Below are 18281 nucleotides of genomic sequence, written 5' to 3' on the forward strand. Positions count from 1 at the left end.
TGCTACGTCCTAAGCGATATATCCATCGGGGCTTGAGGCGCAGTCTTGCTGTCTCATCCTCTCCTAACATCAATGTCCCTATCTGTCACCGTAAGACCAACAAACTGCTCCATACTGGTGTTGATCACAGCAATTTAATATCGGTTCCCAGCGTGGAGATTAAACCACTGTCGTCTCCGCTTCAGACCCAAGCTTATGCCGCATTATTCAATGCTGCTTTTGTCGGATTTTCTTAGAGATAAAAAGCTGGACTTTTTGTTTTTAACTGAAACATGGCATAAAGAAAATGATGGGTTCCTGTTTAACCAGATCACTCCAGCGGGCTTTGGAGTATTAGATCTCCCGAGGCTATCTGGCAGAGACAGAGGCATTATTGTGGTTTACAACCTGAAGTTCAACACAAGCGCTGTGTCTGTTCCCCAGTTTTCATCATTTGAATGCCTGGTCTTGAGTATTTCCGCTCCTGTATCCACCATCATCGCTACAGTCTATAAACCACCTAAGACTAAGACACATGCAGCTTTTATGTCAGAGTTTGCGGACTTCCTATCGATGTTGAGTATGAAGTTTGACAGAATTGTAATTGTGGGAGATTTTAACATTCATGTGGACTGTAGTGACTCTGTGGCGGCTAAGGAATTTCTGTCGCTAATTGATTGTTTTAACTTCACACAGTTTGTAACTGACCCTACTCATAACAAGGGTCATACGCTGGATCTTGTGATTGCTAATGGCTCATTTGTACCGCAGTTTTCATCTATTGACATTGGACTGTCATTGGATCATTCAGCTGTCTTTTTTAACCTCGAACTGTATCATTCAAGTGAGCCTACCATCCGAACAGTAACCTTCCGGAAGTGGAAGTCTCCAGTTCTGTGGTTTCCATCCTAAGTGATCTTCATCCCTCATCACTGGAGGAGAAAGTTCTGCAGCTAAATTCCACTCTTGCTGCTAATCTTGACACTTTTGCTCCTCTAAGGTCACGTAAGGTCACATTCATCCGCTCTGCTCCCTGGTATAATGACAATCTGCGCTCTAGAAAGGCTGTATGTCGGAAAATGGAGCGAAAATGGCGCCTTACTGGACTGAATGTGTACTATCAAGCGTGGAAGGATCTTCTGGGGGATTATCGTGCATTACTGGAGACTGAAAGATCCTCTTACTTCTCTCAGCCTATTGTAAATAATCAAAATAATCTCTGACACTTGTTCCAAACCATAAAGAGATTGCTTCAAGTTAATGCTATTACCACTTTGCCTGTTTCTCAGCAGCTCTGTGATTCTTTTCTACAGTTTTTTAATTCTAAGATTGTTAATGTTTGCAAAGAAATTCCTGTTAACCCTGACTGTGCCACTTCAATCCTTCGTCCATCTGGGTTCACTGGTGCTTCTTTCACTCATTTCTCACTGCTTAATTCTGAGGCTCTCACAAGGGAGGTATCCAGCATGAAATCTACCACTTGCTTGCTGGATCCAATTCCTACGAATTTATTCAAATTGTGCTTCGCTGTGTGGTGCCCTACTATCCTCAGCATTATAAATGAATCACTGGAGACTGGGGTCGTTCCAGCAGTACTAAAGACTGCTGCTGTTACACCTGTACCAAAGAGAGAAAATGTTTCTGTGGATGATTTTAACAATTTTCGTCCCATCTCAAATCTTCCGTTTTTGGCAAAAATACTTGAGCGTGTTGTTGCCTCTCAACTCTGTACTTATCTTACAACCAATAACCTCTTTGAGCCCCTTCAGTCAGGTTTTCGAAATTTCACAGCACTAAAACGGCGTTGGTCAAAGTCACCAATGACTTGTTGATGGCCTCTGATTCTGGAGCTACCTCACTTCTTATTTATCTTGACCTTAGAGCTGCCTTCGATACTGTGGATCATGGTCTTTTACTTACCCGCCTTGAAAGTGTTTTTGGTGTGTCCGGGACAGTTTTAAACTGGTTTAAATCCTATTTTACTGACCGTTCCCAGTTTATTTCTATGTGTGGCTTTAGGTCTGACACTTGCTCGGTGCTCACTGGTGTTCCTCAAGGTTCAGTTCTAGGCCCTCTACTCTTCAATATTTATCTATCTCCACTTAGGCATCTGCTGCGATCGCTCGGCCTCCATTATCACTTTTATGCCGACGATACCCAAATCTACATTCACTCTAAATCTGGTGAAAACATTGATGCCTGTTATCTTTCTGACTGTATTTCTGAGATAAAAACATGGATGAACAATAACATTCTGTGCCTGAACAGCGGGAAAACTGAGGTTATGCTTATAGGTTCCTGTCATCAAATTCGCAAAGCGGCTCCACTGTCTCTGTTTGTTGATGGCTCTCTTTTAGAGACCCAAAGTAAGATGAGGAACCTTGGTGTAATTTTTGACCGCAGCCTCACTTTTGACTTTTTTGTTCAGGGCACTGTGAAGGCATCCTTTTTTCACCTCAGAAATATAGCCAGACCACGCCCAATGCTAAACTTATCTGTCGTTGAAAAGTTGATTAATTCATTTGTTGTCACACGGCTGGATTACTGTAATGCCGTTTTAGAAGGAGTTTCTAAAACCGCAATGAACAAACTGCAATATGTTCAGAACTCTGCCGCCCGGATCCTGACGGGAACCAGGAAATGTGACCATATTACTCCTGTTTTGAAGTCCTTACACTGGCTCCTGGTCAGGTTCTGTGTCGATTTCAAGATCATGATGTTGACATACAAGGCATTACATGGATTGGCTCCGCAATACTTATCTGGCTTATTTATCCCTTACACCCCAAATCGCAGACTGCGCTCCTCACAGTGTAATCTGTTAACTGTTCCACAAACACACCTAAAATCTATGGGTGACAGGGCTTTTTCTGTCTATGCTCCTTCACTTTGGAACTCTCTTCCTCTTGAACTCACGGAAGCCCGGACTTTAGGCATTTTTAAAGCTCTTCTCAAGAGACACTTTTTAAAACTTGCATTCGACTGCTGTTGTCTTTTTAGATTGTTTTATAATTATTTTTATTATTAATGTTGTTGTTTTTGTTCTTATTAACTTTTATTTGTTTTATTTTTCTGTGGACTGTGATTTTATGTACAGCGCTTTGAGAAGCTGCTTTAAAGGTGCTTTATAAAATAAAGTTTATTATTTAAAAAATAAAATTATTATCATTATTATTATATAATAAAATTATTATTATTATTATTATTATTATTATTATTATTATTATTATTATTATTATTATTATGAACAACCAGAAACTGCTTGACGAAATGACCAATGAAATTCTTATTAGAACATCATACCTGTCTGATATTTTCAACCTAGACAATGAAAAAAAAAGGCGCATGCAGAGTGCAGATGCAAACGTCCTGGAATGCAGAAAATCATTGATGCATTTGTGTATGAAGTGGAATTCAGAAAGACTAAACTGATAAAACAGGACCTACAACACTTTCCATCACTTCTCAAACAAACTGAGGGAAATTTACCTGAATCCTTGAGTAAAGAGTTCACACGTCACATGGAATTGCGACAGGAGGAGATGAAGTCACGATTCTAGGATGTTGATCAACATGTCACTAAATGCGCATGGGTAATGGATCCATTCACCACAAAGAAGGAAGATGTGGATATTTAGAAGGGGGGGATGAGCTCTTGGATGTTAAGAGAAATTCTCTTCTGAAGAGATTCTTTAAAGAACACGGGTACAAACGGTTCTGGCTCGTGAAAGGACCTGGCTTCGCGTCTAAGCTTGCACACCATGCCACAACCAGACTCATCCTGCCATTTGCCACAACATATCTGGGTAAGGATAATGAATGTTAAAATAGGGGTCTCCTGGAAAAAAGGTTGGGAACCACTGATTTACACGCATCTGTGTCTGCGTGTGTAATCTGTTAGTTTCCAGAACTTTGGGGTTCCCAAAGTAAAAATCTTGTTCTTGCTTAGTCAGAAGGAGAGTCAGTTCTACTGAAGTCACTGGGATCAGCTGTGACTCTCTCAGGCAGGGTTTCATCACCTTGCCTTTGTTGTTGTTGTCCGTTTGTTGTTATTTCTTTTAAACTTGTGAACATATAGCAATACCTTCATTAGCATTTTGCTCAGTAGAGGGAGATTTCAGACTGGAGGATGAACTCTGAGTCAGGATCAGCTGTGAGACTCAGGTAATGTTACCTGCTCACTGGTTTTATTTACCCTGGATCACATGAAGCTATTTTAACAACAAAGATATTAGTGTTCCTCCTCACTTCTGTGTAATTTCTTGCTGCTTGAGGTACCACGTGCTTGATCAGTGTTCATGGTATACTGATATTGGCTGATTCACAGGTTCCTAACCCTGGTTTACCCATTGTCCACCCCAGTAACCAGGGATTGGAAGCTGTGAGCTAACTAATACATTCTAGGTACAATATGATGTTTAAAATGTAACGTGTCTCTTGGTATGGGGAATTTCACTATATAAGGAATAATTGTGATTTTTTTGTAACTGAATATTTATTTCACTTCAGTGTGAGTAACATACAGGGGTACAGACGTGATTAATACACTAGGTGTAACAGCATTTCCAACACCATCACACCAGTCCCCAACTAGCAGATGGGTGAAAGTAACATCTGGAGAGGAACCACACCACACTAACTCACAACCCACATTAGAAATCTCTCAATAATCCTGATATGAATACTGAGTATTTAGTTTGTTAAATTTCAATTAAATACCTTCAGCAAAGAAAGATTTAGGATTAGATCTGAAGGCCTTTATCAGTCTTTACAAGGAATAGATTATATTAATATACATATGAATTTACCTTCTACCTCATTTGCTTGTATTATTCCTCTTTCTCGCCGCTTGCCAATAGAAAACCAGTAATGCCCCATGTACCGCCATGGAATAATGGTGATGAACTCATCCAAATCTGGCTACCAGAACACAGACACAGCTCAGTCATGGTGAGGCAGTATCTCGAGCAGGAGCCACGGCTTAGAGTTGGTCTCCTCTGAGCCCAAAATTGAAATGGTGCACAAGCAATACATATGGTTAATTGTCTCCTAGGCATTGTTCTAAAAAATACTTAATTTAAGAATGTACTTTTGAGGTTCTCTAGATGATTGTGGTTCTAGTTATCATAAATGAAGTTGTTTGGTGGATTTCTTTTTTAGTCTCTATCACTTATCCTGCCGCCATTACTATCTCTGACATCAGTCACTGTTATGAATCTATGCTCAGCCTTAGTTTCTGCCTCATATCTTTTTCTTGTACTCCTATAACATGACCTTCTACAACTGCCTTCTGACACAAAATAAACATTTTGGCCCTCGTCCTCATCCATCCTTCCTCATCTCTAGGTATCAGCGTTACCCTGCTGTATTTTTCAGATTTTCACTTTGTATCCTGCACTCTTGCTCTCCCTGCCCTGCATATCACCCTCTATTTGTACTGTACCTCTACCCCACTTCCTGAATCCTCCACTCTTTCTCTTCTTCCTCCATAAATTGCAGCACCTTATGTTTCTGCACAGATCTCAGCATGTCTAGCAGACATCTCATCATGAATGACAGCTCATCAGCTGAAACTAAGTCTCAGAAACACTGAGCTGCTGTATTTCCCTGGAGATCCTTCCCCGTGTCAAGATTTATTGATCTTCCAGAAGAACTATTGCATCATACCATGTGACAACACAGGACACCTTGAGCTAGTTCTGAACAACCGTTTAAACTTCTCTCCTCATATTCCTAACCTGATTCGGTCATGCAGGTTTCTCATTTATATCAGGAGGATCTGGTCAGTTCTGTCCACAGAGGTCATTCAAGATCTTGTCCAGTCCTTTATTATCTTGATATTAGTCTACTGCAGTCTACACAAGTTTCTACCTCTTGTATTTGTACTCAAAACAGCTGAACACAAATATGTACTTTGCTACCAGATCTTATTTATATGCACTTAACATGTATGTATTATATTAACCTTAAGAACATACTATTTACAGGTACAGTGTGCTCACCTACACAAACACCATAAAAAACTTCTACTCCTTAGTGCAGTTGCAGGCCCAATGCACGACTCATGTTTATTCAGGCCTAAAAACAAATGGCCGCTTCGGTCACTGTAAGAGCTAAATGAAGTAAAACTCATTCACGGGTGAGGAGTAACTGGCTGCACTCCGGTCACGGTGGCACAATGTCTTTGTTGTCAGTGTGAGGATTTCCAGTATTGCCAGAGGAAGTCTGAACTTCATGGCAACTCGACCGCTGTATGTGAGATCCTTGGAGTCTCTGTGGCCTAGCCACAGCTTTTAAACTCACTTTGGTTTGCTGGGAGAGCTCGCCTCCGTTAATGTCTGTGTCACTCCGTGTCAGAAATGCTAATGGATACTGAGCTAACGGGTATCCAGCCTCCTGGCTGATTCAGTGTTAGATGTTTTGGATGGAAAGTCCAATGTCCTCCACTTTTGTCAAGTACAGTTAATCTCAAGTTATTGAACTAACAACCGCTATCTATTCACGACGCAACTTTCAACACACTGTTAACCACAACGCTCTTGTTTTCTCTCTCTTCATGCCGTTCTCTCTCATTCTATCCTCCACATGACCAGCTTCTTCCAGTCCTGATGAAGACCTTGACCTGAATGAAATTACGCATACAACAGAAATACAATGAACATATAAATGAAGTACTGCCCTGTCATAACCAAGCACAAACAAATACTAAATATAATAACATTTTCCATAACACCACAAACTGAGAACATCATACCCAAAAGAAATGAAAGAGAATATATTATCTTTCCTCTCCTACTGGGCTACACTGAGATTCTCAGCTTTATTTGAGGAAAAATAACTCAATTTCAATCAGTTTTAATTTAATGACATGGTTAGAACAGGTATGAACACTAGTCTGTCCCTAATCCAATAGTAAACACTAATTTGAGTGACAATGTTCAGACCACACTGAAAAATTACATATCCTGCCTTCTAATTTTAGTTCAAATCATTCACCTTTTATTTTTACACACTTTTGTACATTTAAGTATCGACACAGTGTAACTTTTTTTTACTCATTCAGAATGAGCTGAAAGTCATAAACAACATTCCTGTAACTATCTGCTTACTAGTTCAGTCATGATGCACACACCTACCTATTCATTTGACACAATTCTTTTACACTGGTCTGTGTCTGTGTGTGTGATCTGTTGGTTTCCAAAACTTTTGGGGCCCAAAACAAAACCATCCTCATCAAACGCTCGTGTGCAAACTATCATTAATTATATTCAACCATCTTGCTTGTGTAGTCAGAAACATCAACGGAACTCAATAAAATCAGCTGTTACTCTCTCAGGCAGGGTTTATTACCTTGTTTTTTGTTTTAATCGTTTGAACATATAGCATGGGGTGCACGGTGGTTTAGTGGTTAGCATGTACGGATCACGCCGCCAGGGTTGGGGGTTCGATTCCCACCGCTGCCCTGTGTGTGGAGTTTCCTCCCCCAGTCAAATACATGCATGGTAGGCTGATTGGCATGTCCAAAGTGTCTGTAGTGTATGAATGGGTGTGTGAACGTGCTCTGCAATGGATTGGTAAGCTGTCCTGGGTGTACCCCGCCTTGTGCTCCCTGGGATAGTCTCCGGGTTCCCTCCGACCCTGTGTTATAAGTGGTATAGATAATGGATGGACGGCTGGATTAGCTACACTAGCATTTTTCTCAGTAGAGGGAGATTTCAGACTGGAGGATGAACTCTGAGTCAGGATCAGCTGTGAGACTCAGGGAATGTTACCTGCTTCCTGGTTTTGATTCCCCTGGATCACATGAACCTATTTCAACAACAAAGATATTACCGTTTCTCCTCACTTCTGGGTAATTTCTTGCTGTTTGAGGTGCCACGTGCTTGATCAGTGTTCATGGTGTACTGATATTGGCTGACTCACAGGTTCCTAACCCTGGTCTACCCATTGTCCACCCCAGTAACCCCAGTCCTGCACATTTCAGCGCTTCAGTGTGTTACTGCAGACAAAACACTAAAATGTGCAGGACAGGGAACACTCCAGGACCAGGGATGGGAAGCTGTGGGCTAACTAATACATTCTAGGTACATACTGATGTTTAAAGTGTAACGTGTCTCTTGGTGTGGGGGAATTCACTATATAAGGAATACTTGTGATTTTTTTGTAACTGAATATTTATTACACTTCAGTGTGAGTAACATACAGGGGAACAGTCGTGATTAATACAGTAGGTGTAACAGCATTTCCAACACCATCACACCAGTCCCCAACTAGCAGATGGGTGAAAGTAACATGAAATTTCCCACAACCTCTTTTAAATTAAAATGCTTTACCACTTTAATCTCACTCAACCACATCCTCAGTGTAGATGCTTTCTCTCCATTAGTTCAGGCTGAAGACAATTCAATATACAGGACACTTAGAAAATTCTACAGCCAAAGGTTATATAGTTATATATTATATACTATATGGTGTAAAACCAAGTGTTATTATTATTATTATTATTATTATTATTATTATTATTATGTATTTTTCATATACTGAGAGATGCATTGGTGATTTGTGTACGATGTGCATAATCAATAATGTGCAGCAAAAGTGTTTACTGATTCAAAAGGCTTTTATTAATAATTCAAAGCAGGACATTGCAGTGATACACACACTTAACACATATTTAGGTGATAAGAAGAAGAGCTGAGTTAAAGTGAGGAGTGTGTGAGCTCACATGTCAATAACTCGAATGAAATGATGAAAGTGGGACATTTGAGCAGTAAAGGCCACATGGAACACACAGTGAAGCAGTAGAAGGTGAGCTGAGTAACGTGTGTGAGCTCACAGCTCTCAGCACTGCTCTGTGTTCACTGTGCTCACCACAGGTGGTTGGTTGTCCTTGGAGGCCTCACAGGTCACCACCTTGTTCCTCCACTGCTCCGGGTGGAGGCTCAGCGTGCTGCTCCAGCTGTAGAGGCCGTCCGCCTGCAGAACTGCGGTGCTGCGGCTCTCCCCCGAGCTCCAGCTGCTCCCATCAACCTTCCAGCTCAGCCTCCAGTCCGAGGGGAAGCCCTTGTAGGCCACACACACGAGTGTGACCTTCTCCTGCTGCAGCTCCACACTGGAGGGGGGCAACACCGTCACACTGGGCTGGGTGAGGCCTACACACACACACACACACACACACAATTGAGACAGGAATAGACAGCTGTCAGTCACTCAGGCTTCATTTCAGCTCGCTGTGTGTGTTTCACTTCCCTTTATATCTTACAGAGCAGAACTGAGTTCAGTGGAGCATCACAAACATTTCACATTCAATTCAAATACTTTTACATCTCAAATCTATAATGATTTATATTACTGTGATCACTGGAAGTTCAAATCTAACTGTACAGAATATTCAATAATCTGAAACATTACAATTATTTTATAATATGAATAAACGGCATTTAAAATACAACTTATTTATTATTTAAGTAAATTCAATTTATGCTTCCACATTTAACTCTGTTTATGGACTCACAGTCTCTGAGATATTAAATATAGTTAAATGTAGTTAGTGTAACTCAACGAAAAAAAAAAGTCAGTATTATACACAAACAACAAATTCTATTTTGTTTGTAGATTTAAATTAAAATGAGCTACTCGCACTAAAGTCAGATACATTTTCTCAAACTTCTGAAATAAGAAAAATGAGAAACAAAATGAACACAATTTAATTTAGTCAATAATCTAATCGACACTAATCGACACTCCATTTCAGTCCTTAATCTGAACACACTTCATTTCAGTCATTAATCTGAACACACTCTATTTCAGTCATTAATAAACAGGTTACTTACGGCCCACAGACAGTTTGGTTCCTCCACCGAAAGTCCACCACAGTGATACAAACAGGTTTAGTGGCCGTACAAAAACCCTGCTGCTCTAAACTCACTGCTCTCTCCATCCATTTAAACCTCTTATTACAAAACAGCTACAAAACACCAACTTCTGTTCACATCAGCTGATTAATGCACTAACTCTCCGACTGTTTTTATTACGTTTTAGTGTTTTTTCTCTTTTTAAACATCAAGATTGTCAGTCTAAACTGAGGATGTAGCTAGTGAGTAATTCACACAAATAAATTACACAAACTAAAAGCTGAAAATTCACAAAATGGAGATCTGCAATTGCACAGGTTTTACCCATAATGCCTCACTGAGTAAAAATGCTGATGTACTAATGATAAATTTGCAATATACGACTGAATGTGTGGAGCTAAAGTGAGAATAATTCTCCACTCCTTCTGTTGACTGATAGAATGTTATGATATGATGTTTAAGTCCTACAATAATCGAATCATTAATTTACCATCCAAAATATTAGTGTGTATTTACTCACTGCCAACACTGATGCTGCTTCTTCCACCATAAATCCACTACAGTGAGAAACTCATTAACATTCAGTACAAACACCATCCAGTGAAAGTTTAAGCTTCTCTCTCTAATTCACTTATTTATGCATCTTAGACCTAAAAGTGTTTTCCAGAAAATCTCCATCTGACCCCAGAAGCTAAATTCACACAGTAACTCTGTAGTAGTGTGAGATTTACAGTAAGATTGGGGGAATGTGGTAAAGGCGTCTCCATACTTAGAGGACACTTTGCATTGGTAGCACATGCTTCAGTGCTCTGGGAGTGTTTATAGCGCTGTGACTTTAACACTTCATGACTGAGAGCTGCTGCTACAGCAACTTCACCCACAGCTACAATGACTTTGATCCCCGTCTTCATCTGGACACTGATCCTCTGGACTCAAGGTCAGACACTGCTTCATATTTTATCTCTACAATGATCTGTTCATAGAAATACACTCATTGTTTCTATTATAATATTTCACTAACTTAAAATTTATGTTACATTAAAAAAATTTTTTTTTCAGAATGCAGAGGTCAAGTCACAGTAACTCAGACTCCTGCAGTGAAATCTGCTCTTCCAGGAGAAACAGTCACCATCAACTGTAGAACCAGTCCGGCAGTGTATCATCACAGTTCATACGGCCATTATTTATACTGGTATCAGCAGAAACCTGGAGAAGCTCCTAAACTCCTGATTAAGTTTGCGAATCAGCTACAGTCGGGTATTCCAGCTCGTTTCAGTGGCAGTGGATCTGGATCTGATTTCACTCTGACCATCAGTGGAGTCCAGACTGAAGATGCAGGAGATTATTACTGTCAGAGTTACCATTATATCAGTAGTACCCACCTGTTCACACAGTGTTATAGAGTCGTACAAAAACCTCCCTCAGTCAGATTGTAGAGAGACTGCACTGCTGCAGCTGGGAGCGACTGCAGGTGCTGAGTTGGAGGATGTGATACGACACAATGACACTCTGTGGAGGAGAGGAACCACACCACACTAACTCACAACTCACATTGGAAATCTCTCAATAATCATGATATAAATACTGAGTATTTAGTATGTTATATTTCAGTTAAATACCTTCAGTTAAATAGATTCAAGATTTAGGATTAGATCTGAAGGCCTGTATCAGTCTTCACAAGCAATAGATTATATTAATATACATATGAATTTACCTTCTACCTCATTTGCTTGTATTATTTCTCTTTCTGGCCGCTTGCCGATAGAAAACCAGTAATGCCCCAAGTACCACCATGGAATAATGGTGATGAACTCATCCAAATCTGGCTACCAGAACACAGACACAGCTCAGTCATGGTGAGGCAGTATCTCGTGCAGGAACCACGGCTTAGAGTTGGTCTCCTTTGAGCCCAAAATTGAAATGGTGCACAAGCAATACATATGGTTAATTGTCTCCTAGGCATTGTTCTAAAAAATACTTAAATGAAGAATGTACTTTTCAGGTTTTCTAGATGGTTGTGGTTCTAGTTATCATAACTGAAACTGTTTGGTGGATTTCTTTTTTAGTCTCTATCACTTATCCTGCCACCATTACTATCTCTGATATAAGTCACTGTTATTAATCTATTCTCAGCCTTAGTTTCTGTATCTATGACATGACCTTCTTCAATTGCCTTCTGACACAAAATACTTTAACCATTTTGGCCCTCGTCCTCATCCATCCTTCCTCATCTCTAGGTATCAGCGTTACCCTGCTGTATTTTTCAGATTTTCACTTTGCATCCTGCACTCTTGCTCTCCCTGCCCTGCATATCACCCTCTATTTGTACTGTACCTCTCCCCCACTTCCTGAACCCTCCACTCTTTCTCTTCTTCCTCCATAAATTCCAACACCCTAGGTTTCTGCACAGATCTCAGCATGTCTAGCAGACATCTCGTCATGAATGACAGCTCATCAGCTGAAACGTCGGGATTACGCATGTAACCCTGTTCCCTGAGAAGGGAATGAGACGTTGCATTTAGCATAACAGTATGGGAATGCCCTTGCATGCATGACTGGTATCTGAAGCTTGGGTAAAATCATGCCTCTACTTATAAGCCTGCCATGATCAGGTGACATGGCAAATAAGCGCGTTGCATGATATATATATAGCACCTGTGAACCACTCTGCCAGCCTCTATTATAAGAAGGGAAGACGCAATTCACAGGCCTGCCCTGGTATGACAAAGCTATGCAACGTCTCGTTCCCTTCTCAGGGAACAGGGTTACATGCGTAACCCCGATGTTGCCTTTCAAAGGGAACTTCGACGTTGCATTTAGCATAACAGTATGGGAACGGAAATACCCACTCTGTCATACATAGGGTACGGCCTGTTCAACAGGACCCAAGCCCGAGGGTCACTGCAAGACACTCGAGCCCGGGGTGAAATGAATATCCAGGCTGTAATAACAAATGAAAGTGTGTGGTGTAGACCATCCCGCAGCAGCACACACATCCTGTAAGGATACCCCTTTGGAGAAAGCCTTCGAGGAGGCGACCGCCCTAGTGGAATGAGCTCTTATGCCCAGAGGTGTGGCGAGACCGCGCACCTCGTAAGCCATAGAGATTGCTTCCACTATCCAATTAGAGATGCGCTGCTTTGACACAGCATCACCTTTACTATCGCCGCCAAAGCAGACCAGCAGCTGCTCCGACTTACGCCACTGGCCGGAGCGGTGGACGTAAGTACAGAGAGCCCTTACTGGACACAGCAGGTGCATCCTCTCTTGTTCCGGTGTGAGGAACAGAGGAGGGCAGAAGGCCTGCAACACCACAGGGTGGGCAGCCGATGTAGGCACTAGGCTATCCTAGGCCGGAATATAATCCGGTCTAGGATACAGGAAGGCCTTGGCTAGTCCAGGGGCAAAGTCAATGCAGGAACGGGCAACAGAGAAGAGCTTGTAGATCTCCCACTCGCTTGAGAGATGTCAGGGCCAGTAGAAGAGCTACCTTTAGAGTCAGAAGCTTCTCAGAGGCTGACTCTAAGGGCTCAAATGAGGCCCCTGACAGACCTTCCAAGACCACAGAAAGGTCCCAGGAAGCTATTCGCAGCCTGCAGATGGGCCTCAGCCATCTGACACCACGCATGAACCTCGAAGTTAGAGGTTGTTGCCCCACAGAGGCTCCTTCAACAGGGGCGTGGTTGGCCGAAATGGCGGCCACGTAAACCCTGATTGTAGAAGTAGCCAACCCTGCTGAGAAACGTTCTTGTAAGAACTCCAGGACTGTAGCTGTTGCGCAGTTCACTGGGTCTAGCTGACGTTCCTCACACCACAAGACAAAAAGCCGCCACTTGAACGCATACAATTTCCTTGTGGATGGTGCTCTAGCGTTTAACATGGTCTCTACAACCTCAGTTGTGAGACCAGAATGTATGAGCTGGTGCCCCTCAGGGGCCATGCCCACACTTTCCATTTCTGGCCGAGGGTGATAAATCAGCCCTCCGGCTTGAGACAGTAGATCCCTGCGGATGGGAATCTCCCAAGGAGTGCCGTCAAGCAGGGAAATTATCTCCGAGAACCATATTTGAGCTGGCCAATAAGGTGCTACTAGCAGCAGACATAGACGGTCTTGGTGAACTCTCGCTAGAACTTGTGGGAACAGAGAGATAGGGGGGAAAGCATATAGGTGTGACCTTGGCCACATGTGCACCATGGCGTCCAACCCCAATGGTGCAGGAGGAGTGAGGGCGAACCACACCGGGCAGTGTGTTGTCTCCTCGGAGGTGAACACATCCACTTCCGCTTGTCCGAACCTCCGCCATATGGACTCCACCACTTGTGGATGGAGCCTCCAACCCCCGGGCCTCAGCCCCTGCCTCGACAGGATGTCTGCCCCTACATTCCGGCTACCCGGAATGTACATTGCACTCACTGACAAGAATTTTCCCTCTGCCCAAGGAAGGATTAGTTGCACCTGCCTGAACAGGGGGAGTGAACGTAACCCTCCCTGGTGGTTGATATATGAGACCACCGCTGTGTTGTCCGACACAACTAGCACATGGTGGCCTCTCAACTGAGGAAGAAAGAATTTCAGTGCTAGGAATACGGCCCGCATCTCTAGGCGATTTATATGCCACTCCAGATGAGGGCCGCTCCAAAGACCGTGAGCTGGACAGCCATTTAAGAATGCACCCCAGCCCGTGAGGGACGCGTCTGTAATTACCATCTTGCGGTAAGGAGACGCCCCTAGAGTGTGACCCGAGGCTAGAAACTGCGGGCACCTCCAAATACTCAAGCAAGTAGGCATCACCACGTGACACTGATTGCTCTCAGAGGTTTCATCCTCGGATGAAACCCCCGGCTTTTCAGCCACCACTGAAACGGTCTCATGTGCAATAGGCCCAATGGTATGACGTTGGCTGCTGCTGCCGTAAGGCCCAACAGCCTCTCGTAAAGACTGGAGGAGATGCCCAGACCTAGCTTTATCTTGCTCAAAGTTGATAGGATCGATTGTACGCGTGTTGGGGATAGAAACGCCCTCATCGTAGTAGAATCCCATATAACCCCTAGAAAAGTTGTTTTCTGCACTGGAGAAAGCATACTTTTCTTGAGGTTCAACCTGAGCCCCAAGCTCCTTATGTGGGCGAGAACAACATCTCAATTTTGAACTGCCTGTTCCCTGGATCGTGCTAGAATTAACCAGTCCTCCAGGTAGTTTAGTACGCGGATGCCCTGGAGTCGCAAGGGAGCCAGAGCAGCATCCATGCACTTTGTGAAGGTGCGAGGGTATAAAGCTAGCCCGAAGGGAAGAACCCGAAATTGGTATGTGTTTTCTCCAAACGCAAACCTCAGGAACTTCCTGTGACTGGGCGATATTCCTATCTGGAAATATGCATCTTTCAGATCTATCGTCACAAACCAGTCCTCGGACTGAATCTGTGGCACGATAAGTTTGAGCGTCAGCATCTTGAACCTGTATGTCCAAAGAGTACGGTTCAGATGACGCAGATATAAAATTGGCCGTATACTCCCATCTTTTTTGCGGACCAGGAAATAACGGCTGTAAAAACCTCCCTCCCTTACTGAACGGGGTACATGTTCTATGGCCCCTTTGTCCAAAAGGAAACTTACTTCCTGCGCTAACACAGGGCTCTGCTCTGTGCTGACAACTGTGGTGAGCACACCTCTGAACCGGGGGGGTCGAGCCCTGAACTGGACCTGGTAACCCTTTTTTGTGGTAGACAGAACCCATGGGGACACTTTTGGCAGTAGTTTTCACGCTACCAAATGGTCTTTCAGTGATGTTAGCTTTTCCACATTTCGTTGGAGGGAAAGCATCAGATTTCCTAAGGGGTAACTGCCCTAGCAACCTCATGTCCCCTGATACGTCCCTCCGTGGCCCATCAGGACCGTTCCTTCCTTGCCTGCTTTGCCATTATGATCATTCTTAGATCAGGCCTCTTAGCAGGCTGTGGCTGTGACCGCCCGGTCCCCCTGGCTTTCTGCGGGGGGAGGCGGGCCACCACACTCGTCTTCTGCGTCTCCCTCGCACCAGCGCTGGCCCGGGCTCCACTCATGGAGGCCCGTGTGAACTCGACACGACGGGGAAGGATTATCTTTGTCCCCCATCCCTGAGAGTTTGAGCCATAGGTGCCTCTCCACCACAACCAGGCTACCCGTTGAACGGTCGATATGACGGGCCGTTTGTTTGGTCTCACGTAGAGATAAATCTGTGGCGCGGCGCAGCTCTGCCACTGCCTCGGGCCACTGCCCTCCCTAAATTACCTGCCGTTGATGGAGAGACGTGGCTCGCAAGCGCCTCCTCCACCTTTGGCATCGCTAAATAGCCATCCTGCTCACTCCCCATGACGGCTGAGTAATCAGACGTTGCAGGGTTATAAACACAGCTAGTGTATGGTGTTCTCCAGAAGCGTGATATCTCATCATGCACTTCCGGAAAAAAGGGGAGTTTTCTGAGGTGTGAGGGAGCTTTATATTTATTTTCACTGGAGAGGAAGCACTCATCCAGCCTGCTAAGAGCCACTTCCTCTTCCCCGGGCCAGTCTATATTCAACTTTTCAATCACCCTAGTGATCACCTCAAGCAGCTCTTTACATGCTTGAGAGCTGCTGTCGGTTTTTGGTGCAATGGCACCCTCTACCGACTCCTTGGAGTCAGCAAGGGTGTTTTGGCTTTCCATAGGGGAATGAGGAGTCGCGACGCGAGCTCTAAAGTTAGGCGGAGAGCTGGACCCGGAAGACAGCAAGAGATAGAGCAGCGCTCATCTCCGGCTCCTCTTCCAAATCCATACAAGAACCGCACGACCTTAGCTGGCTGGCTGCCTTGGCAGCAGCCGGCCCAGATCCGCGAGGCTCTGAAACCCAACTCCCTTCCGACAAGAAGAGAGCAAGCCGAGGGCGTAGCTGCCTAATCGGGAAATGCACACAGTGCTGACAGTCAGACCCCTTGAGGGCTGCTGTAGCATGCTCTACGCCCAAACACTTCACACAGAAAGCGTGTCCGTCTCCTCCCATGATGAAATGGGAGCAAGGCGTAACACACTTCCTGAAATCCCTCTCGCTCATTATTTCACTCTCTTTTCTTTTCTTTTCTTTTTCTAAAAAAGGGATAGAAAAGTTTAGATATTGAGAAATACAGAGTAGAAATGAAGCGTTTCTTTTTTTTTCCTTTGTCACACGAACCACAGACATGCAGTCTCACTGAAGATAATAAGGCTGGCAGCGTGGTTTACAGGTGCCATATATATATCATGCGACGCGCTTAATTTCCACATCACCTGATCATGGCAGTCCTATAAGTAGAGGCATGATTTTACACAAGCTTCAGATACCGGTCACGCGCGCAAGGGCGTTCCCATACTGTTATGCTAAATGCAACGTTGAAGTTCCCTTTGAAAGGGAACGTCGAGGTTACGCATGTAACCCTGCTCCATGAGTAGGAAACGAGATGTTGCATACTGTTATGCTAAATGCTTTGAAAGGGAACTAAGTCTCAGACACACTGAGCTGCTGTATTTCCCTGGAGATCCTTCTCCATGTCAAGATTTATTGATCTCCCAGAAGAACTATTGGATCACACCTTCTGACAACACAGGAAACCTTGAGCTAGTTCTGAACAACCGTTTAAACTTCTCTCCTTATATTCCTAACCTGATTCGGACATGCAGGTTTCTCATTTACATCAGGAGGATCTGGTCAGTTCTGTCCACAGAGATCATTCAAGATCTTGTTCAGTCCTTTATTATCTTGATATTAGTCTACTGCAGTCTACACAAGTTTCTACCTCTTGTATTTCTACTTAAAACAGCTGAACACAAATATATAGTTTGTAACCAGATCTTATTTATATGCACTTAACATGTATGTATTATATTTACCTTAAGAACATACTATTTACAGGTACTGTGGGCTCACCTACACAAACACCATAATAAACTTCTACTCCTTAGTGCAGTTGCAGGCCCAATGCACGACTCATGTTTATTGTGGCCTAAAAACAAATTCGGTCTAAGAGCTAAATGAAGTAAAACTCACTCACGGGTGAGGAGTAACTGGCTGCACTCTGGTCACGGTGGCACAATGTCTTTGTTGTCAGTGTGAGGATTTCCAGTATTGCCAGAGGAAGTCTGAACTTCATGGCAACTCGACCGCTGTATGTGAGATCCTTGGAGTCTCTGTGGCCTAGCGACAGCTTTTAAACTCACTTTGGTTTGCTGGGACAGCTCGCCTCCGTTAATGTCTGTGTCACTCCGTGTCAGAAATGCTAATGGATACTGAGCTAACAGGTATCCAGCCTCCTGGCTGATTCAGTGTTAGATGTTTTGGATGGAAAGTCCAATGTCCTCCACTTTTGTCAAGTACAGTTAATCTCAAGTCATTGAACAAACAACCGCTATCTATTCACGACGCAACTTTCAACACACTGTTAACCACAACGCTCTTGTTT

At 43.5% G+C, this 18281-nt stretch overlaps 2 gene segments (V, D, J or C); one reads left to right on the forward strand and one right to left on the reverse strand.

Annotated features, from left to right (window-relative positions):
* Positions 1 to 8580: 8580 nt before the first annotated feature.
* On the reverse strand, positions 8581 to 10383 carry LOC128617753 (Ig kappa-b4 chain C region-like). The segment is given in 3 exon segments: positions 8581 to 9131; positions 9813 to 9897; positions 10354 to 10383. Coding segments are annotated over 3 exon segments (426 nt in total).
* Positions 10384 to 10715: 332 nt separating this feature from the next.
* On the forward strand, positions 10716 to 11353 carry LOC128618238 (probable non-functional immunoglobulin kappa variable 6D-41). The segment is given in 2 exon segments: positions 10716 to 10770; positions 10893 to 11353. Coding segments are annotated over 2 exon segments (426 nt in total).
* Positions 11354 to 18281: the final 6928 nt, after the last annotated feature.

The sequence above is a fragment of the Ictalurus furcatus genome, chromosome 14, assembly GCF_023375685.1.
Source record: "Ictalurus furcatus strain D&B chromosome 14, Billie_1.0, whole genome shotgun sequence".
Taxonomy (NCBI): Eukaryota; Metazoa; Chordata; class Actinopteri; order Siluriformes; family Ictaluridae; genus Ictalurus; species Ictalurus furcatus.